This window comes from Myotis daubentonii, chromosome 9 (assembly GCF_963259705.1).
Source record: "Myotis daubentonii chromosome 9, mMyoDau2.1, whole genome shotgun sequence".
NCBI classification, from domain to species: Eukaryota; Metazoa; Chordata; class Mammalia; order Chiroptera; family Vespertilionidae; genus Myotis; species Myotis daubentonii.
In genome coordinates, this window is record NC_081848.1 from 46087682 (window position 1) to 46109837 (window position 22156).

A 22156-nucleotide genomic window follows, 5' to 3' on the forward strand; every position below is an offset into this window, starting at 1 on the left:
GCTCCCCAGTAGAACTAAAACAGCGGTAAAGAAGAAGGGGAGGGTAAAGAAGAAGGTGAGAAGTGTGCAGGCAGCACTGGTGGGGCACAGTATTCACTGCAGGACAGTTGCCGGTGGTCAGTCAGATCCGTGTCCCAGAGGCCATCGAGGACCAGGATGGGGGAGGTTACCAGCCAGAAACCCTCTCACAGCTCATTGTTTAAGGCAGAGGTTTTGATTTCTTGTAGCTGCTAACTATTGCACAGCTGACTGGAGATGCCCTCAAGTAATGAAAACTAACGGTGTTGAAATCAAAATTTATTCTCTCACTTCCGTGGTTGACCTTCGAAGAACTTTCACTGGGGTGAAAAGGAACCCTCTCCAAGCCAGCCCATGCACAGGCGCATTCGAGTATGGATGCAGCTCCACTTCATCCACCCCGTTGAACCGCACCACCACCTACTGGTTTGCTTCAGCCAGAAACCTCAAGACTACACTTTCGCTTGACTTTAGGTGAATACTATAAATGTTTTCACTTTTTATTTTGGAAAATTTTAAAATATAGATGAAAGGAGGACGAACAGTGTAATGAACCCTACTCATATACCCATTACTCAGTTCCAACAATTATCAACTCCTGGCCAAGAGTTTATTATTTGACAAATATCTCTGATATATGAATCATGTACCAAAGTTCCACACTAGGCCCTAGGGATCCAAAGATGTATCAGATTTGACTGTAACCCAACCTGGAGGATATAACATCTGGCCTTGGTCCTTGATAGGTGAATAAGAGTTACCCAGAAAAAGAAAGTTGTCCTTATTCATTCATTCTCTTTCAACAAATAATTATTATGTGTGAGGCACTGTCCTTGGTGCTAGGAACACATAAAGAAAAAAGATTGCATTTCTATCTTCTTGAAGCTTGAATAATGGGAAAGAGACATTAAACATATGATTAGAAATGTGATGAGTATCTTTTTTAAAAATATTTTTTTATTGTTGATAGTATTACAGATATCTCCCATTTCCCCCCCTTCCTTCCCTTCCCAGCCCCTACGTACCCTCTCCCAGGTCTTCACTATTCTATTGCCCATGTCCATGGGCTATGCATATCTAGCTATATAAAACCTAAGTGACCATTATGGCGGAACAATTGGAATGACGGGAACGACCGGTCACCATGATGCGCACTGAGCAGGCAGGCAGGCAGGCGAGCAGTTAGGAGCAAGCAGGCAGGAAGGCAGGCAGGCAGGCGAGCGGTTAGGGGTGAGCAGTCCCAGATTGTGAGAGGCTGACGGGCATCCCCCAAGGAGTCCCGGATTGCAAGAGGGCTCAGGCCGGGCTGAGGGATACCCCTCCCTTGCACGAATTACATGCACTGGGCCTCTAATAAGTATATAAGTTCTATGGTTTATCTATTCTCATCCCCCAGCCCCACGTAAAGGTATGTCAGTCTGTTCCATGCCTCTGCTTCAGGTCTTATTTTGTTGGTCAATTCATTTTGTTCATTAGATTCCACAAATAAGTGAGATCATGTGATACTTGTCTTTCTCAGATTGGCTTATTTCTACTTAGCATAATATTTTCCAGGTCCATCCATGCTGTCCCAAAGGGTAAGAGATCCCTTTTTTACAGCTGCATAGTATTCCATAGTATCAACATGCAATAGCTTTTTTATCCATTCATCTGCTAATAGGCACTTGGGCTATTTCCAGATCTTAGCTATTTGTGATGAGTATCTGAAGGAGGTGTACAGGATGCTATGAGTGAACTAAATTTAGCCTGGAGAGGTTTGGGACGGCTTTCCATAAGGAATTGGCACTTACGTGAGGGGAATAGGGTAAAGGAGAAGGTCAGCCAGAAGAGAAAATTATTCCAAGTCAAAGGAGAAGCACAAGAAGGCCAGTATGGGTGACAGTGGAGAAGAATGGCATAAGATGAACTGAAAAGGTAGTATGTGCCAAATCAAGGAGGGCCTTGTAAGGGTTTGCTCAGGGTTTGGACTTTATTTTAAGGGCAATGGAAAATCATCAAAGGGTTTGAGGCAGAGGGGTGGCATGTTCATCTTTGCATTTCAGAAGCTCACTTCTGGCTGCTAAGTGGAGAATAGATGGGAAGAGTAAAATTGGCTCTCAGTGTGGGGACCAGTTAGGAAGCAGTTCATGTAGTCCAGGTGGGAGATGACTAGTTGTGGGAGTAGGAATGGAGAAAATTGCATAGGTTTAAACAGGAGGTAGAATTCACAGATATTAGTAATCAATTGATTGGCTATGGAAGGATGAATTCCAGACTTCTGCTTGAGCAGTTAAAAAAATCCAGAAATATCATCAGTTTACGAAGAGCCCACCAGAATACTTGTCTTCCCAGTCCATTGGGCAGGAGGGCTGCAATATCCAGGGAAATCTCTTCAGGTAACCAGAGGCACACAGATAGGATGATGAGGGTGGGGAGAGGCGTCTAATTAGCTAAGGTGCACAAAGAAAATTGTGCAGTTCACACACTGTGCAGTTTGACCCATACACAGTCTTCCTGAATCCCTGATCTATGTCTGCAAAGCCTCCTGCTCAATGGGGAGTCAACCTGTGCCCTTTATCCATCCTTTCACTATTGTATGTCTTCTCCCTTCTGATGCTCTCCAAGGCCTAGGAGCAGACAGCCTATGAACCACCTCAGATATTATGTGTGGTTCTAACAATGTGGGTCCCAGGCAGCAAATTTGAAAAATTATTACTTTGGTCCTATCAAGGAAAACTTGAATTAGAAACAATTCCATCCCTAGCCAGTTTGGCTAAGTGGATAGAGCATCGGCCTGCGAACTGAAAGGTCCTGGGTTCGATTCCCGGTCAGGGCACATGCCCGGGTTGCGGACTTGATCCCCAGTAGGAGTTGTACAGGATGCAGCCAATCGATGATTCTCTCTCATCATTGCTGTTTCTATCTTTCCCTCTCCCTTCCTCTCTGAAATCAATTTTAAAAAAAGAAAAAGAAACAAAGAAACAACTCCATCGAGAGAATCACCAAGAGCACTGGCTTTATGCATCACCAAAAAGTTGGCATCCATGTTACCTATATATGGAAGAATAGAGCTTTCATCTCTATTAGCATCAAAGACACTTAATGGAGCAAAGGCAGCATTTTCTACCACTACATATAAGCATTGCTTGAATATTGTATTTTTTATTGTAGTTGATCTAATAAACTTTCTTTATGCTAGGTCAGCGGTTCTCAACCTGTGGGTCACGACCCCTTAAGGGGGTCAAACGACCCTTTCACTGGGGTCGCCTAAGACCATCGGGAAACACATATATAATTACATATTGTTTTTGTGATTAATCACTATGCTTTAATTATGTTCAATTTGTAACAATGAAATTGGGGGTCACCACAACATGAGGAACTGTATTAAAGGGTCGCGGCATTAGGAAGGTTGAGAACCACTGTTCTGGGTGGTTGTTATCATTTGGAAAAATTTATAAGGAGTTAAATCTTCCTACATATTATATGGAGTGGAATTCATAACTCAGATTCTAGGTCTGGCAAGGACTTCCTCAACACCCTTCTTCAAGACTATTCTAATACATTCCCAGGAAAAGCACAGAGGGTGAGAAAAGGACTGACCTCTGGGAATGCCAGTGTTTGGGGAGCCAGCAGAGGAAAAGGAGGCCAAAAAGAAAGCTGAGAAGAAACAGAGTAAGAGGAGAATCAGGAGAGAGTAATGTCATGGGAGATATCCAAGGGAGGAACGATTTTTCAAGGAGACAAAAGTGGTCAACAGCATCAAATGCAGCAAAGATTTCCAATAAGGTTACGGCAAAAAAGTATCCTTTGAATTTTGTGGCATGGAGGTCATGGACATCCAAGATGTGATCTGTATCAGCAGAAAATGGAGGCAGAACCACAATGCAATGAGTTGAGCAAATGAAAACGAGGGAGAATAAGTAAGTGCAGAAACCCCTATAGAGAAGTTTAGAAGAAAGAATAGACAATAGCTGAAAAGTGGTATGAAGTTAAATATTCTGGTATATTTATGTATTTAGGTTATTTGTTTTTTGTTTTGTTTTTTTAATCCTTACCTGAGGACATGTGTAGAGAAAGGAAGGGGGACAGAGAGAGAAACATTGATGTGAGAGAGTAACATCAATCGATTGCTTTCCATACATGCCCCAACCATGGGTCGAACCCGCAACCCAGGTATGTGCCCTGGCCAAGAATTGAACCGACAACCTTTCAGTGCACAGGACAACGCTCAACCAACTGATCCATTCTGGCTGGGCATGTCTTTTTAAAAAATATGTTTGAACATGGATATACACCACAAAAGGGTACCAGTAGAGAAGATGAATTTGAAAGTAAAGAAAATAGATGGAGTGAGATGCTAGGCAAGGAGAGGAGGTGGGATCAAGGACTCATGAGAAGAATTGGATACCTTAACTTTGTAGACTAAAAAGATAGGGGTGCGGACAAAGGTGTAGACGGGGTAATAAACTGGGAGTCAACAAGAGGTTGAGATATTTCATGCCCAGTGATATCAATATTTTCAGTCTAGCTGAAGAAGGGAAGGAGGGATGGATACAGAGCAACAAAAAACCTGCAAGATGAATATCCTGTCATGAACATGTTGCCTTTGTTGTTATCTATGCAGTATCCATTTCCCTTTTTATTGGTAACAGCACCTCATTTTTCTTTTGGCACATCCTTTCCCTAGTCTAAGTCTATGTGACATAAGTCCCACAATCCACTTCAGTGTTGGTCTCCTAACCCATGATTGAATCAAAGCGATCAATTCCGAGATGGGCACATGATGAAATCTGAGCCGGTGAAAATCAGATCCAGGGATTTTCCTGCAAATAGAGGTGCTGGTAGAACATAAGCCTGGTGGACACCTTGCCACCAGGAACAACGAGCCCGCCTGAGAATGAAACATAGTTAAGGAGAGAGACAGATGCCTGATAACATCACTTTAACACCTATATTGCTTCTGCCTGAAATCACATAAGTCAATAAATTTCCTTTTTGCTTGCACACCTTGAATTGAGACTTATTACTTCCAACCAAGAGTATGATGAATACATGTGGCAGATGTTGCCTGTTGGTACTCATCCCCACATCCACTCTTTTATAATCTCCCCTGTACAAAGGGCTAGAAATCTAAAAACCACATTTTTCTGATTCCTTTATTGCTTTGTTACAGTTGGGTCCCACTAATGGGAACCTTCACATGAGGAAGGGAGAAGTTCTGCTTTTTGGCAGTGCCTCTGGCAACATCAGCTTCTGATGTGGCAAAAGTGAAGGCGGTCCCAGCAGCATCAGCAATACAAGTTCCAGCCACATCAGTAGCCAGTGCAGACTTGTAGATTCCAGCTCCTTAATCTTTGGATATTTCCCCACTTTTACTTTTTTAAATCAAGATTAGTGGTCGTTTCCTGGTCTCTAGGTAGCCCTGCTTTTCCTCTTAGTTTCTCCAGACCTCCCCCACAGCTTTGTAACAAATTATTCCCATTTAGTCCTTCTCTACTTAAACCATCTGCAGTGATTTCTGTATTCTTCCTGAACAGTGATTGATTCAATACACATTCCTATTTTGCATACAATCATGCATATACATACACTCACATATACCACACACAAGACTCAGGCTTTCTCAAACCTACAAAGTTAGGAAGTGGCCTAGCTGGGATTGGAGTTCAGACATCTCTGACTTTTAAAATTCTCTCTTTCTCTGATTTGAAGTTGGTTTTTATTGTTCTTTTCCATGGGTAGATTAAACAGAAGTTAAAAGGGGCAGCGATATAACAGTATTAAGAAAGTTGTTCAGATGATCAACTTTGATGTTCAAACTGAGTAGGAAAAACAATGGCTTTTCGGGAATGAAGGGCTGGGAGATAATAAAGGGATGAAACATTTCTATATTGCCTGGCCAGTGTGGCTCAGTCTTTTGAGTGTTGACTTATGTACCAGGAGGTCAGGGTTTGATTCCCTGTCAGGGCACAGTTTATAGACCCGATCCCCAGCATGGGGTGGGCAAGAGGTAGCCGACCAATGATCCTCTCTCATTATTGATGTTTCTATTTCTCTCTCTCTCTCCCATCCCCTCTGAAAAAAAAAATATATATATATATATAGCATCTCTATAAAGTCAAAGAGCAGGAGAGTCAGAATGAAGTTGTGAGGGAGACAGAAGAATAAGGATAAGAGGTGGTTATGATCACAGGTGAGATGTTGGGATTTTTTTCATGGGTAGAGCAATTGTGAATGATGACTGGGGTCAGAATTGGTCCATAATAATTGAGTGGTTGAAGTAATTGGAGACTTCAGCAATTGAGAAGACAGATTCAGAAGGTTGGCAGATGTTGGCCATAAGAATGGTGTGGCTCACCTGTGTGATGCCAAGGGAGGAGCCATTAAGCCTGCACAGAAAGAGGAAGAGAAATGGTACAAACGTGTATCAAGTTATGCCAATGCTGACATTGCTTCCCATCCATTGGGACAGCTACTGTGAATGGAAAGGAAGAGGGCTCTGGGGCTTTCCCTGATCTTAATTAAAGGTAGAGATAAAGAGATAGAAAAGTATAGTAAAAAATGCAGAGAAACTTACTAACCATGGAGTGAATTTGAGAGGGCACCATGGAAAGCTTGGGAAGAAGAAACACAGTGTTAGCCAGTGGTTAGAGTGTCGGCTCCCACACTGAAGGGTTATGAAAGGGCGAGACCTCAACCTAGAGGCCCTGATGCCCAGCGCTCCCCCCCGGTCGGTCCCGGCGTTCCCCGTGGCAGGCTCCCGCCAGCCCGTCCCCCCCTGTCTCCCGGCACCCGGCGCTGGGTTGGCCACCTCCGGTCTAGTTTCCTGACCGGGAAGGCCGAGGGCCTCGGAGAGGGGGCAGGCCCGGGGCTGTGGGGGAGCAGGGGCGGCCCAAGCCCCCTCCAGCAGGGGAACAGCGCCCCGGGCTCCTGGGTGCTGGGGAGCGGCCTGCGGCCTTCGGGGAAGGACGCCTATCGAGGGGCGAGGACTGCGCCCTCCATCTTGCCCTGGGTCCTCAATTTTTGGGCAGAGCCATGTGCTCGGCGGGGCTTCTTCCCGGAGGCCCAGGCTTCTGCTGGCCACGCCCAGGATTTCTCTGGACTAACCAATGATAATCAAGGGAAGTGCACGCCATCAATATGACTACATCCTGTGTAATGAGACACCGACTCGTGCCTGGCCAATCGGCAGGGCCCACAGTCCCCTCTCCTGCCCTTACTCCACCCCCCTATAAAACCCCTTGTCCCATCAGGCTTCGCTCTCTCTGCCACCTGCTGCTGTACCAGTAAGGAGGGCAGGGGAGCCAGACCTAGGTTTGAAATAAAGGACTCTTTGCTTTTGCATCGGACTCGCTGGCTCCCTGGTGGGCTCTTGGGAATCTTGAAATCTGGGCATAACAGATTACAGGTTCTATTCCTGGTCAAGGGCATGTGCCTGGGTTGCTGGTTTGATCCCTGGTCTAGTCAGGGCACGTGCAAGAGGCAACCAATTGATTTGTCTCTCTCACATCAATGTTTCTCTCTCCCTCCCTCCCTCCCTCCCTTCTACTCTCTAAAAATCAATGGAAAAAAATATCCTTGGGCCCCGCCAGCATGGCTCAGTGGTTGAGCATCGACCTATGAACCAGAAGGTCACGGTTCAATTCTGGGTCAGGGCACATGCCCAGGTTGCAGGCTTGATCCCTAGTGTGGGGCAGGCAGGAGTCAGCCGATCAATGATTCTCTCTCATCATAGATGTTTCTCTCTTTCTCTCTCTCACCCCCTCTCCCTTCCTCTCTGAAATAAATAAAAATATATTCAAAATAAATAAATAAATGTGCTCTAAAATCACCTGGACTCATGTGAAATTTAATATATCCTTAAGTGAGGATTAACTAAAAAAAGAGAGAGACAATGATGAAGGGGGTAAGGGGCCATGGAGCAGTTTAAAGGTGAGCTTCCTCTCTCTCCTTCAAACTCCTGTCCAGTCCATCAGCAAGTCCTACAGACTTGTCTTCTCAATATTTTTAATCTGCTCGCTTCTCTTTATTTCCATCACCACCCAGTGTCCAGGTCTTCATGATTTACCACCTGGACTACAGCACCAACCTCCTCAGTGGTCTCCTCACAGCCACTGTTGTCTGCTTTCACCCAGTATCCACACTGCAGGAGTCAAAGGAATCTCATCACCCTTGTCTAAAATCCCCCAAAGATAGACAAAATCCATGCTTCCTATCCTGACATGGAACACACACACACACACACACACACACACACACACACACACACGAGCTGAGAAGCCCCTGCCTCCTTTTCCAGCCTTAGATCCCACCAGCCCTTCATTTATCCCTAGTTGTGGCTACCTCTTCTCCCCTGGTTTTTCTTTGCTTGTGTTGCCTCCTCTGCTTGTACTGCTCCCTGGCATGGTAGAATTTATATTTGCTAAAGGAATTACATTCTACTCATCTTTTACATTTCAGCTCAGGTGTTATGTCATATATGAGGCCTTTCCTAACCCACTCTCCATCCCAGGCATTGCTAGCTCTGCTCTCCTTTGTGTATATAGACTTCCACCTTAATGTCTCGCTCACGTATTGCATTTATCTGAAGTCCCCTCCTGACTGTGATAGAGTGGCAGATTCTTGAAGGTAGGCATGTCCAATTCATCTTGTTACTCTATTACCTGACACAGTGCTCTCCTCATGGGAGGTGTTAACTGAGTGGATGAAAGAAGCATGAATTGAGCCTTTTATGGGAGTTCCTTGGAGACAAGCTAGAGGCTTCCTTGTAACAAAGCAGGTGGGAGAAGAGAAGAAAGAAGAGACCTAGTGCTCCCCCTTATGAGGAGGAAGTTAACCTTGTGTACCAGAGTTGCTGAGACTTTGGCCTTATCCTCACCTCTTAGATTGAAGGAGGAGAACCATCTAGGCACCATCAGGGATGAAGGGGAAAGCTCAAGATACTTCTTGGCAGTAGACCCCACAACCCTGGTGCCTGGCCTCTAACTTCTGTTCCTAGCCTCAGCCAACCTCAAGTCCTGGGTGGAACCTCCGAGACCTAGTTTCATCCCCGGCTGCCCCCCTCCCCACTCATCAAGGCTGGTGAAGCACCCTTAGGCAGTTCTCCTGAACCAGAGGAGCCTGGTGCCTATCAGGAGCCACTCTATGGCATGGCCTCCCAGTGCAAAGCCCAGTGTGTCCGTGGACCTTGTCAGGGTACCATTCTACCCATAAGTAAGGGGCCACAGGTCAGGAGGGGCTAACTGCAAACCAGATGAGGCCATGGACCAGAGTCTGGGTCTACTTCCAGGGCCCCTTCCTGACAGAATCCAAGGGATGGGTTTGAGTCCATATTCTTTGCCACTGGGAGATGAGTAGTATTATACCCATTTTATGGATGAGGTCATTGAGGCTAGGATATGAAAAGTCAGAGAAAGGGTCCCCTGCTAGAGTCTGAGGTTATTTTTTGAGTCTAAAACAAACTAATTAACCTCTGCTGGCTTGAAAAGGTCGAGGAGGAAAAAGGGTCTTACCTGAGATCCAGTTGCCTGTGGTCCAGACCCACTCCCCAAATGGTTGTCAGTAAGTTTGGAGAGTAAAGTCTTGGCCCACTTATGATCAGAAAAGAATCAACAACTATATCCTTTGCCAACACTGCACCATCTAGGCCTGCATTCATGGAGGCTAAAGGGTAGCCAGCAGGACCACTCAGTGTTCTACAGGTGTGTTCGTGGTGTCAGGTCCCTGAATGGTTCCACCTCCCCTCTCCCCAGGTTGCCTCTGACACACATCTGGCCTCTCCCTGTTTCCCCACCTCAACTTCCTTTTGTTATACCTAACTCATGGCAACCAAAGCCTCGTTTTCTGGTGAAGTGCTACCTGAACCACCTGAAACCACAGTTTTAGGGCTCAAATGGCAACCTTGAGCCAGTCCATTTGGCACATGAATATCTGCCCCTGGCCCTATTTTCCTGATGCCTTTCCTGTGGTCAGTTATTAGCAGGCTGGGTCAGAGTCCCTGCTCTGCCTCTTACCAGTTCCTTTTCCTACTTGTGGTTCTCCGTTTCCTTCTATGTGTAATAGTCCAGAAGAAGCTAGTTAGGATCTAGGATCATCTGAGCAGAAATGAGGTTTGTCCCTCAGCCCTCCCCTTCCTTGCCTCCCACAGCCTCATTTGAGCTAGAAATCCTCCAAAGAAATGTTACTACCTCTCAATTTAAAGAAGGAAATGAGATTGTTCCACAACCAGGACCCCTTGATTCAAGCCAAGAAGTCCTCTGGTTTTATTGTAAAGAAAATGGGGAGAAGGGTCTGGGACAGAGTCACATCAGAAGCCCTGTCAGTGACTGCAGCCCAGGAGGCTGTTCGTTCTCAGGGGCTGGGGAAGGGCTTTGGCTGCACTCAGTTCCTCCACATTGCTGTAGCAGTACAAATTGGGGCCATGGATGAGGTACAAGCCGGAGCCATTGGCAGAACATGAATTGGGGCCAAGGGACTTTTCCATGCACAGGGCCCCATCAACCTTCTCATGGGGCCAAGGAAGCTCTGTCCATGTCGCTTGAGCTCCTAACTTCATGTCCAGCCACCACAGCTGTCGTCCTGTGAAGAAGGCACCAGGTATAACATGGCTTCCACATCATGGAAATCCTGACCTAACCCTTCTCAGGCCCTGATGGTGATCCATGCTATGGAGAAGTAGTAGAACAAGCCACCCCTTAGCACCCAGATGCCCCTCACCTGCCATGATGTGGAGTCGAGAAGACCCAGGACAGATAAAGGCTGCATCCACAGCCAAAAGGCTGGTCCCAGGAGGGCTCCCTAATTCCTTCTCCAGCCGTTTTGGATATCCATCTACTAGGGTATAGCCTCCCTTTGTCAGGAAGATATATATCTGAGTGCCCTGGAGGATAAGAGATGTTAATCAGCATAGAGCTGGATATTCTCCCAGTCTTTTCCTCAAGCCTCTCTCCCTCCTAACACATACCTGGATCAGATAGAGTTTATCATCCCAGGAAAAGGCAGCATCCACTGTTGAAGGACCCTTGGGCCACTGATGGACAATGGGCCAGCTATGCCACCCATCCTTGCTGCTGTCCAAACGCCAGTAGTTGGACCCTGTGGAGTATCAAAGGCACCTGTAGTGCTGGTGGTAAAAGGCCAGGCAGTGAAGAGGCAAGTGACAGATGTAGGGGTGAGTCCTGAGAGGAAGGAGAGAATGCATCCAGAGGCCAAGAGGAAAGAAGACACATAAGGGAAGTAGAGAAGGACTTGGCAAAGTTGGGCATTGTGGCCTGATTGGAACTGGAGTCAGCAGGGGCCTGACAGAAGGGCAAGAATAAAGAACAGTCGCCAAGTTGCCCGGTAAGGCCAATGTCATGGGGTTTGTTGGGGGCTTCCTACTAATCTCAGATGTCCATGTGCAGAGATGTTATAGACAAGGAGAGAGTGACCAGAAGTTAAAAGGGAAGCACCAAAGCAAGCTTCCAAGCTTCCATGGAGTGTTCTACTCTGGCTCTATTCTATAATCCCAGGGGGAGGGTGGCAGGAGAGTGAGGGAATAGCCAGAGCAGCTCTTTAATTTTCTTCTCTCCTTTCCATAGCAACTTACTAAACGACTCGTCTAAGCTCTCATTTACCTTTACTTTCTCAACCTACTTCACTTACACTTCTGTTTCCCTCCTCTACTGAAATTGTTCAAGGGCACCAGTATCCTCCAACTTGCCAAATCTACTGGTCCATGGTTCATTCTCTGCCTTCCTCTTACTCTATCTCTCAGCAACATTTGACTGCTGACAACTCCCTTCTTTAAATGTCTTTTTTTTTTTAATCTTGACTCCTGTGATACCAGACTCTCCCAAGTTCCTCTTGTCTTGTTGACTATTCTTCTCTTCAGCTACATACCGATGACTTTCAATCTGTTCTCTACAGCTCTATAGGACTATCCTTTGAATGTTAGGCTCAAACATAACTGACTACTTGACCTGTCCATTTGGGGCCACTAGGCACCAAAAACCCAATATGTCTCAACTGATTGCTGCTTTCACCACACACACACACACACACACACACACACACACACACACACACATTCCTTTCCTAATCTTTCCTAATTTTAAAAAAGGAACCATTAATCACCTAGCTACCTAGTCCCAAAAAACTGTCATTCTTTTAAATACATTTTTAAATCCTCACCTGAGGATATACTTTTCCTTGATTTTGAGAGAGAGAGAGAGAGAGAGAGAGAGAGAGAGAGAGAGATGAGTTGCCTCCCATACATGTCCTAACCAGAGATGGAAACTGAAACCTATGGGAACATACCTAATACTGAAGTATAGTAACCTCCATCTTGGGTAAAAACTGCTGTTTAAAATTTTAACCCTGCTACTCTGTAAACATTTGCTTGCTTAAATAATAGGGAAAATGCCGGGAGCCGGTCCATGCTTGCTGTTTCAAGGGACCTGGCATATATGGCATACTGTTCTTAATATGTTTGCTCACCTTCTTGGCACTATGTGTTTTAACCAAGGTCTCTGAGAAAGGTTGTTTTCCCCAGGTAGGGATTTTCCCCTGAAGTTAGGGAGGGAATAAAACCCCTCAACCAAGTGCCAGGCGGGTAATTAATCCCTTTAACTACGAACAATCATGCTTAAACTACATAATCTTTTCTCCCTGGAATGGAGATAAGAAACGCCCTAACCTTTGTAATAGAGATTGATAGGATTGAATCAACTGGTATAAATACAGTTGTAACAAGACAGAAACACTGAGAACTTAGAACACAGAATTCAGAAGACAGAACCTACATGGAGCCTGGAGACAGAAGAACTTCGCTGGAGAGAACATGGCAATAAATCCTGGACTGAACCTGACTATAGAACATGGCAAGAGAACCTGACTAGAACCTGGTGACTGAACCTGGCTGGAGATCCGAAGCAGAACCTCTCTGGAGATCCAGACCAGAACTTGGCTGGAGATCCTGGCTGGAGATCCTGGCTAGGCTGCTGATCAACTGAACACTGTCTCCGTGTCCTTCCTTCTTCGCCAACTCCGTCTACGCCTTTGGGGACCCCTGGACCCGCTGGAGTTGGACCCCGGCATATGGCGCCCGAACAGGGACCCCTAGGTAAGCGCCCTGCACTCGGGACGGATCGGACTCCACCGTAGGAAGAGGGTGGATAGTCTTCGCCGACTCCGTCCACACCTTTGGGAACCCCTGGAACAGGATTCCCTTAGGTAAGCCCCTCCCCATTGAGAACCCCACACTCGGGACGGATAGGACTCCACCAGGGTGCTACAGACCCCCCTATAGAGGATAAGTAGGGTAAGAAGGTGGATAGTACAGAACTTAGATTGAGAAGATGTGCCATACTGAGTCCAAAGAAAGAAGACTCTGTATTGATTCTTAGATTGAGAAGATGTGCCATACTGAGTCCAAAGAAAGAAGACTCTGTATTGATCTTTAGATTAAGAAGATGTGCCATACTGAGTCTAAAAGAAAAAAGACTCCGTATTGATCTTTTAACATATATGCTTGTTAGCAGAGGAATTAAGGTTACTCCCAGTCAGACAGAACATTTTATACAAGAAATACGTCCATGCTTTTCTGAGGAAGGAAAGGTGCCGGAAAGGTAAATGTAGAGGCATGGGAGAAGGTAGGCCCAAGGAGCCTTATCCTTAACCCCACTGCAGCCTTTCCACCCTGGGAAAGTGCAGGATTGGCAAGCTCTCCCTGGGGTGATAGATCAGGACTCAGGTAATAGCAGAAAGTGCCAATCCTACTCTTAAAATGGATACAAGAGAGCGTTTGAGGTTTTTCTTTTTAACGCCTGCTTTTAAAAAATAAAAAAAGGGGGAATTTGCCGGGAGCCGGTCCATGCTTGCTGTTTCAAGGGACCTGGCATATATGGCATACTGTTCTTAATATGTTTGCTCACCTTCTTGGCACTATGTGTTTTAACCAAGGTCTCTGAGAAAGGTTGTTTTCCCCAGGTAGGGATTTTCCCCTGAAGTTAGGGAGGGAATAAAACCCCTCAACCAAGTGCCAGGCGGGTAATTAATCCCTTTAACTACGAACAATCATGCTTAAACTACATAATCTTTTCTCCCTGGAATGGAGATAAGAAACGCCCTAACCTTTGTAATAGAGATTGATAGGATTGAATCAACTGGTATAAATACAGTTGTAACAAGACAGAAACACTGAGAACTTAGAACACAGAATTCAGAAGACAGAACCTACATGGAGCCTGGAGACAGAAGAACTTCGCTGGAGAGAACATGGCAATAAATCCTGGACTGAACCTGACTATAGAACATGGCAAGAGAACCTGACTAGAACCTGGTGACTGAACCTGGCTGGAGATCCGAAGCAGAACCTCTCTGGAGATCCAGACCAGAACTTGGCTGGAGATCCTGGCTGGAGATCCTGGCTAGGCTGCTGATCAACTGAACACTGTCTCCGTGTCCTTCCTTCTTCGCCGACTCCGTCTACACCTTTGGGGACCCCTGGACCGGCTGGGGTTGGACCCCGGCAGGAAAATAAGACTACTCCCCACTCCAGAGAGGCCATAAAATATGCCCCAGACAGAGTTGTCAGTACTGGCGCCAGGCCAGGCCAGGCCTTGAGATATGGTCTCACAACCCTGTCCCAGCAAACAGGACTTTTTCTCAGAAGTTCCGGAAGTCTCATTCCAAATTTGGAAAACAGAGAGCTGAAAAACATATAAATTGAAAAGACTTGCACCATATGGGGCCCCAGAACTTGAGAAGCAAGAGTTCCTCTGCACCCATTAGCGCTGGCGAAAATGAACAGGACTCCAAATAAATTTGGCTTATTGATTAAGGCATCTTCTGATTTACAGTATAACAATACTGTACTTTTGATTTAGGAGTTCAGCTGCATTCTATTCACAGCCACATGGCCTTAAGGTTCTATGGTCTCTCTACATTTCTGTGTGGTCCCTGTGACCCTGTTTTCTCTCTATCTCTCTTTCTTCCTCTCTGTGTGTGTGTGTGTGTGTGTGTGTGTGTGTGTGTGTCCTCCCAGTGGTCCCATGCACTCACCATAGCTGCATGTTTTCCTGATACTTAAGTGTTTTGACTCTGGCATATATTCTCAGTATAGGTCTATATTTTTCACTGCAGGTGTGTGTTTCATCATGGATGTATGTTCTCATTACAGCCTGCATTCCTGTTGTGGGGATATGATCTTGTGACTGTGTATTTTTAATTATAGCTTGGTAGTTATATATGATCATACTAGAGGCCTGGTGCATGAGATTCATACACTGGAGGGGGGTCCCTCAGCCCGGCCTGCACCCACTTGCAGTCTGGGACCCCTCGGGGGATGTTCGCCTACCAGCTTAGGCCCGATTGCCCCAGGATAGGACCTAAGCCGCCAGTCAGACATCCCTCTCACAGTCCGGGGCTCTCACAGTCCGGGACCCCTCGGTCCTTACTGCCCTCCTGCAGCGGAGGTGGGAGAGACTCCCACCACTGCCGCTGTGCTCGCCAGCCGTGAGCCTGGCTTCTGGCTGAGCAGCACTCCCCCTGTGGGAACGCACTGACCACCAGGGGGCAGCTCCTGTGTTGAGCGTCTGACCCCAGTGGTCAGTGTGCATCATAGCAACTGGTTGTTCCACCGTTTGGTCAATTTGCATATTAGCCTTTTATTATATAGGATTTGTTGTCCAGGGGTTAGGAGCAAAAAAGGATTTTCACTACTCCATGTTCTCACCTCTATTTTACATTTGTATCTGATCATACATGTGTTTTGAGCTGTGTAATGTGATTGTTTACTCTTTCTCTTGGAACTGTTCTTGAGTGTGGATTAACACCTGTCACTACCTGCCAACTAACCCAAGAGCATCCCAAGGTATCATTAGATGGCTTTTACCAATTAATGCTGTTGGTCTGAAGAGAGGTTTCTCCACTGGTCACTCAGAGAGGAAACCTCCTCGGGCTAGTGAAGCTACCTCTAAAGGTCTGAGGGACCCAACAGTTCTTGGATAGTTTTTTTAGTACTGAAACATCTCATACCCTGGTAATGCTATTCCCAGAAGCCTGGACAGGAGCTTCTGGGAACCTGGAAAAAGACTGAGCTTCTGAAGATAAGCTCAGGGGGCACCAGAGGACCCAGCAAGACATGCAAGGGCAAAGGTAATGTAAGGAGTCAAAGGGACCCAGAGAGGTCAGGAGAGGTCGCCAGCCTAGGAGTAGATGGTACTGGGTGGCAGAAGTTAGAGGCCTGGGCAATGAGGGGCAAGTTGAACAATATACATCAGAGGAGAAGGGGAATGAAAAAAGATATGCTAAGGATGGAAGCCGAGGGACAAAGTAAGGGACATAGTGGTGAAAATGAAGGAAATGTATCAGAGATGTAGACACGTGAAAGAAGTGAGAGATGCAGAGGGAAGAGATGGGGGACTTAGGGATTTCTCTTACCACTGAAGGCATAGATGGCACCATGGTTGTCAGACAGCAGTGCAGACAAGACTACATCTGGGTTACAGTGTACCTCCTTATAGCCATGGTGGGTCCCATTTCCATGGCTGGTCCTGTTCCTGTGTCCATGGCCTTGAAGGAAAAAATAGGCAAGGGGAAACAAAGACAGAGGTCAGAGGTCATGATGAAATCTGAGGTGGAAGAGATCATTGGGGTTAATGGGGTATAGGCTTCCACCAGCCAAGGACAACTGGGAAGAGCCAGAATAGAAATGGGACTAGGGCAAGGGCCAAGGTCTTACAACACAGAGGTAAGGTGGGAGCTGGGCATATGGATAGATTCCAGTGAGTCCCAAGGGCTGCGGCTTTCTCACCTCTGCCAGGGCAGGGCATGAAGTAGTCTCGGACATCCAGAGGGTACTTAGGCAGCACCTCTCCCGTGACAGGGTTGAAGCGTAGGAATTGGTTACCCCGGAAGCAGAAGTAGCGGCCAATCCATCGAATGGCAGAGGAGCAATTCCAAACAGCTGGCCAGTCACGTTCCTTTACGGTTTTTGTAGCCAAGTCCAAGAACCACGTGTGGTTACCTTTGTCCAATCAATCAACAAGCATTCGGTGAGGCCAGCCTGCCCCTTCCTTCATGCTTGTACTGGGTCCCAGGGTGGACCAGACATGGTCCTGGCTACATGAAGCTGATAGCCCAGCAGGGAAACAGTTGAAGAGAGTGATCATACGGTAAAATTGCACAGCAAAGTGCACATGATCAGCTCAGCAAGGGCAGTGGGAAGAGTCAGGCGAAAATTCCCAGAGAAGGTGACACTTAAACTAAAATCTGATGCAGGAGTTATAAAGCAGACGGGAGGAGGAGACAGAACTCCAGATAGAGGAAAGCATGAAGGAAATTGGATGTACAGGGAGCAGCATGGAGCTCCTGGAGCTTCATATTCAAGGTCAGGGTATGATGAGAGTCAAGGCTGGAGGGTCAATAGGGACTTGGTCATGGAGAACCTTGTATGTAAGACTAAGGAACATAGATTTGTCCTAAGGGTCATGGGGAACAATGAGGAATTTTTAGTAGAATTATACCCAGTTACCTTTCCTAGGATAACTTCCTCTATTTCCCCTACTTGACCTTTAGATCCTAACTGACCTATTTCATTTCTTCCTTGGGGAGCCATATAGTGAATCCACCACCACCACTGTTCCTACCACTACCTCTGTCACCACCAACCCACCATTGCTCCAGTCTCTCTCATCCTGGACTGACCTTGGAAGAAGAGGACGCCCTCACTGTTGCATTCTCCACGGTGACATTCCACAGCTGCGTCCACTGGGGATGGGATTCCAGGAAACTCATCTTTGAGCAATTTTGGGTATTCCTCCTCTTTCTCCTTAGGAGGGTACACCCAGACTTTGTCCCCCTGCATACAAAAGCACTGTGTTTTGAACTATGCTCCCCACATACTGCCATCCTGCATTTACACACAGCATCTTTGATCTCTTGTACTTACACAATATCCTCCTGCAGCCCCACACACTCCCAGTCCATCTGTAGATGGACTGTCCCCATACCCATCACTATTACTATAACACACACATCTGGCTTTGTACAATGGACAGTCCCATGGCACACTTACTTGCAACACCATTAGTGCTAGCAAACATCCAAAAATAGTGATCCTGTAATCACTCATCTATGTACACATGCATTTGTTCATTTATTTATTCATTCATTCATTAATTCAAGAATGACCACAGATACAGGGGGTAAAGGCATGACAAGGCTCTGTCTCTGCCTTCAAGGAGTTCCCTGTGCAAATGCAGAAAAGATCCACCATCCCAGCCATGCAGCCACCAAGGTGGATGTGAAGTGCACTGGGAATATAGGGAGAATGCCTGATCTACCTAGAGAATTCCTAGAAAACTTCACAGAGGAGGACACATTTGGGCCAAGAATTGAAAACCAAGCAGGAATTTTCCAGGTAGACAAGTGGGGAAAGAGTATCCCTAGCAGAGGGAGCAGCACATACAGAGCATGCTCAGAGAAATACATGTAGTGTCATGAGTCTGGTGCAGTGAGTGTGGTGGGGATGGGAGATAAACCTGAAAAAATAACCAAGGGGCAGATCCGGAGACCCACATGCACCTGGCTTGCAGGAGCCGGCATGCGGTGGTGCCATTTACTGAAATGGGGAACACAGGAGGAGGAGTTCCTGTGTGTGTAAGAAAGATACTAAGATCAGTTTGGGCAATGCAGCTATGGAACATCTAAGTCGAAGGTGTCTGCCATGAAATTGGAAAGGCATGCCTGGAGCTCCAGGGAGAACTCCAGATCTGGCGTTCACAAGAGTCCTCAAAGCCATGGCATTAGTATACATCACCAAGGGAGGGTGTATGGAAGAGTTGGGATGGATCTCCGAGGAACATTTGAGGACTGGCTAAGGATAAGAAGCCTGAGAAAGAGCAGGAAAAGAAGCAGGAGGGAAAACAAAGCTGCCAGTGAGGCCCAACTTCACAGCACCTTTGTGCAAGTGAGGAGAAGATACCCTTTCCTCTGAGCAGACATCTTGGTCCAGGGCACATGACTTAGTGAACACAGTAGGCTGGATTTCATCCGTCACTCACCCCCTGGGTTTCATCCGCCATGCCATTGTGTTGTATAACAACCTAGCCACCCTATGAAGAGGACCAGATGCAGGGTCACAGAAGCCAAGCAAAGAAATTTCCATGAAGGAAAGGATGGCCAAGAGTGTGAGGAGTGGCAGAGAGGTCTGGACAGAGATCAAAACTAAAAAATAGCCTTGGATACAGTGCCTTCCAAGCTCACATGCACACACTGCCTTAGCCTGAGCTTTTTCAGGAAGGGAAGGCACAGGGGGAGGAAACCTGGAACTTATTGGTAAGGGCTGTATGCCAGGACCACTTGGGGGAGAGTCTCTCATGTAGATTCCAGCACTTCCTGGCCCAACCCTGACCTTGACCCAGCAATACCTTGATCACAAAGACACTGTCTTGACTAAGGCGAAAGGCGGCATCCACGGAGCTGGTCTTCCACTTCTCTGAAATCAACTCCCGGCCCCAGTGGTGAGCTGTCCACATGTACTCCCCTGAAAAATGCACTCACTGAGAGACCAAGAACAAAGTTTTGGCCTACTGAGATAGTTACAGAGAACTGTGGGCGATATTCTCAGGCAATTCCCAAGATCTCCCACAGGTGGATACACCCTTGGTGGAGGGGACCAAGTCTGAGGTCTCAAATTCCCCAACCCCAGCCTCTCCTACCTTTAAAAAATAGCATGGTCCCATTTTCACTCAGAGTAGTAGCATCAAAGCTCCAGCCATCTGAGCAGAGTTCTGAGGTAGAGGTGGGAAAATGACAAAGTAAAAGACCAGTCAGATGATAAAATGCAGAGACACAGATAGACACACTCAGGGAGTCGGGGCCTCACCGAGCATGTCTGAGGCCAGCTGGTTCCTATTCCCACCTTCAGCTCCACTCCCAGAGGAACTAGTCCTAGAGAGAAGGCAGAAAGAGGTATTTCTTAGCTCCTGACCCCAAACTTGCCCAGGCCTAAAACCTGGCTCTGTCCAGCTCTAGCCCAGACCCCAGTCCTCCTTCCCCAGCATCAGCTTTACTCACGAAGTGACAGGGTGGGCAACGGCCAGAGACCAGCACAGGCCCAACAGCCCCAGGGCAACTAGTGTTCCCAGTGCACGAGCCATGCTGAGCTGGAGAGGCCACAGGACAGCTCTCGTCACCTGGCAGAACCCCCTTTATAGAGATGGCAACAGCACCGCCCCACCTCCAAGCCTGCTGGGAATGAGCTATCTCTAAGGTTTAGGCCAATATTGGCTGATTACATCAGTGTAAATAAGGTCAGGGTCTGGACAGAAATCTGAGTCCAAGACTAACTCTTCCCGGCAGGAGGCCCCATCCCCCTTCAATGACTTTTTAAAAAATATATATTTTTATATATTTTTACTAGTGACCCGGTGCATGGATTCATGCACATTGAAAGGAAATTAATTAGAAGGTGGCCAGTGGGGCGGGACTGGATGAGATGGGTCAGACACGCCCTGGAGCCAACCTCCCTTAGTCCTTCCCTGGTGACTGCGGAGTGATGAGGGTCCCTCCAGCAGGTGAGGTCCCTCAGCCTGGCCTGTGGGGATCAGGCTGAAACCAGCCCTCCAACATCCCCCAAGGGGTCCTGGAGTGTGAGAGAGCACTCTGCAAAGTTGCTGTCATACAGTGTGTGGAACGCAAACGCGAGTGTGCAGTAAACCAGATTCAGGGCCAACAGTGCCCCAGCAACAACATAACCCACGGCCCAAGGTGGAATCACGTGACCCCTTGAGGAATCGGGGCTCCCTCCTCTCTGGTTTCGGGGTGTGTCACCGGAGAACCACTGTTGTCAAGTCACTGCAGCTCAGCAGCTCCTGCATTGAGCGTCTGCCCCCTGGTGGTCAGTGCGCATCATAGCAATCAGTTGGACGGTGGGAGGGACACTTAGCATATTAGCCTTTTATATAGAGATTGATTTCAGAGAGGAAGGAAAAGGAGAGAGAGATAGAAACATCAATGATGAGAGAGAATCATTGATTGGTTGCCTCCTGCACACCCCCTACTGGAATCAAGCCTGCAACCTGGGCTTGTGCCCTTGACCAGAATCAAACCCAGGGCCTTCAGTCCACAAGCTGACGTTCTATCCACTGAGCCAAGCCAACTAGGGCTTCAATGACTTTTGAGCAGTGACTAGCCCATGCCACTGATGCCCAGTTGTGACTCTCATCACCTTGGTGATGGATCTGGTTGCCCATAAGATTAAGGAAGTGGGTAGACTGATTGAAGATCGCCTTTCTGTGATTAGATTTACGTCTATAATGGGGAGGAAAGAAGAGAAGGACACTAACATTTTTGTGTACTAGATGTCAAGCCCTGCTCCAAGACAGCTAAAGACACTGATACTTATATATACTTAGCAAGCACACACACAAACATACTTAGAAACACTCAGAGAACAGCTATTTCCAAGTTCCACTAAGGGCCTTTCTGGGGCATTCCCAAGCATTATCAGCTTTTCTTTTCTTTTCTCTTTTCTTTTCTTTTCTTTTCTTTTCTTTTTTCTTTTCTTTTGTTTTCTTTTCTTTTCAGTGCCCCAAACATGAAACAGCTCTGGCCACCAAGACAGGCAACAAGCTAGGATGAGCTAAGGACTATACATCTGCTTTGCCCCTGACTATTATAAGAGCACCGCCACCAAATAGGTGTCTCCTTGCACACTGGGTCATCAGCTTTGCCCTTGAAAAGTCATTAAGATTTCACCATCAATGTCCGACTCCCACCCTGGCCCCACTCCCAGTAGCAAAGAACTTTACAAAAAATCACTGGGAGGGAAGGGGCTGACCGCAATGGGACAGGAAAAGTTGTTTTTCTCCCAGAGAGCACTGCTAGTAATTACTCTTTCTTGGTACTTTTCACAATATGGAAAAAGTGCTTTATTTACCCATCATAGAATAAATAGAACTGCCATGGGTTTCACAATATTTACAGCCAATTCTTGCTGAAATGCTATCTTCTCAATGAAGCCCTTCATGACCACCTTATCCAGCCATTTCAAACCCATGTTTCTTTCCTTTATGTCACTTATTAAAATATTTTATCTGTCTACTTATTTGTATACTATTAGATTTTCTCCACAACAAATTGTACCTGGCATATAATAGGTGCTCAGTAA

At 46.7% G+C, this 22156-nt stretch overlaps 1 protein-coding gene and 1 non-coding gene across 2 annotated transcripts; both read right to left on the reverse strand.

Moving 5' to 3' along the window:
• Positions 1-10213: 10213 nt before the first annotated feature.
• HPX (hemopexin) lies at positions 10214-20211 on the reverse strand. Its single transcript, XM_059708751.1, has 10 exons — positions 20062-20211; positions 19871-19935; positions 19704-19775; positions 19413-19528; positions 17689-17842; positions 16796-17008; positions 16423-16554; positions 10964-11094; positions 10717-10879; positions 10214-10578 (listed from the first exon to the last, which is right to left on the reverse strand). The coding sequence occupies exons 1-10, from the start codon at positions 20142-20144 to the stop codon at positions 10319-10321; spliced, it is 1389 nt and encodes a 462-aa protein (XP_059564734.1). The 5' UTR covers positions 20145-20211; the 3' UTR covers positions 10214-10318.
• A 1357-nt stretch (positions 20212-21568) lies between these two features.
• On the reverse strand, positions 21569-21709 carry LOC132242454 (small nucleolar RNA SNORA48). The gene has a single exon (XR_009454641.1). It is a non-coding gene; the product is annotated as a small nucleolar RNA SNORA48 (small nucleolar RNA).
• Between the last annotated feature and the right edge of the window lie 447 nt (positions 21710-22156).

Bases quoted from the DNA above. Each gene is read 5' to 3' on its own strand.
- HPX (XM_059708751.1), bottom strand. From the start codon at position 20,144: ATGGCTCGTGCACTGGGAACACTAGTTGCCCTGGGGCTGTTGGGCCTG. The intron at 19,936-20,061 runs GTGAGTAAAGCT...CCTTCTCTCTAG, and splicing joins GTTGCCCACCCTGTCACTTC to GACTAGTTCCTCTGGGAGTG. The intron at 10,880-10,963 runs GTATGTGTTAGG...CTTATCCTCCAG, and splicing joins ATAAACTCTATCTGATCCAG to GGCACTCAGATATATATCTT.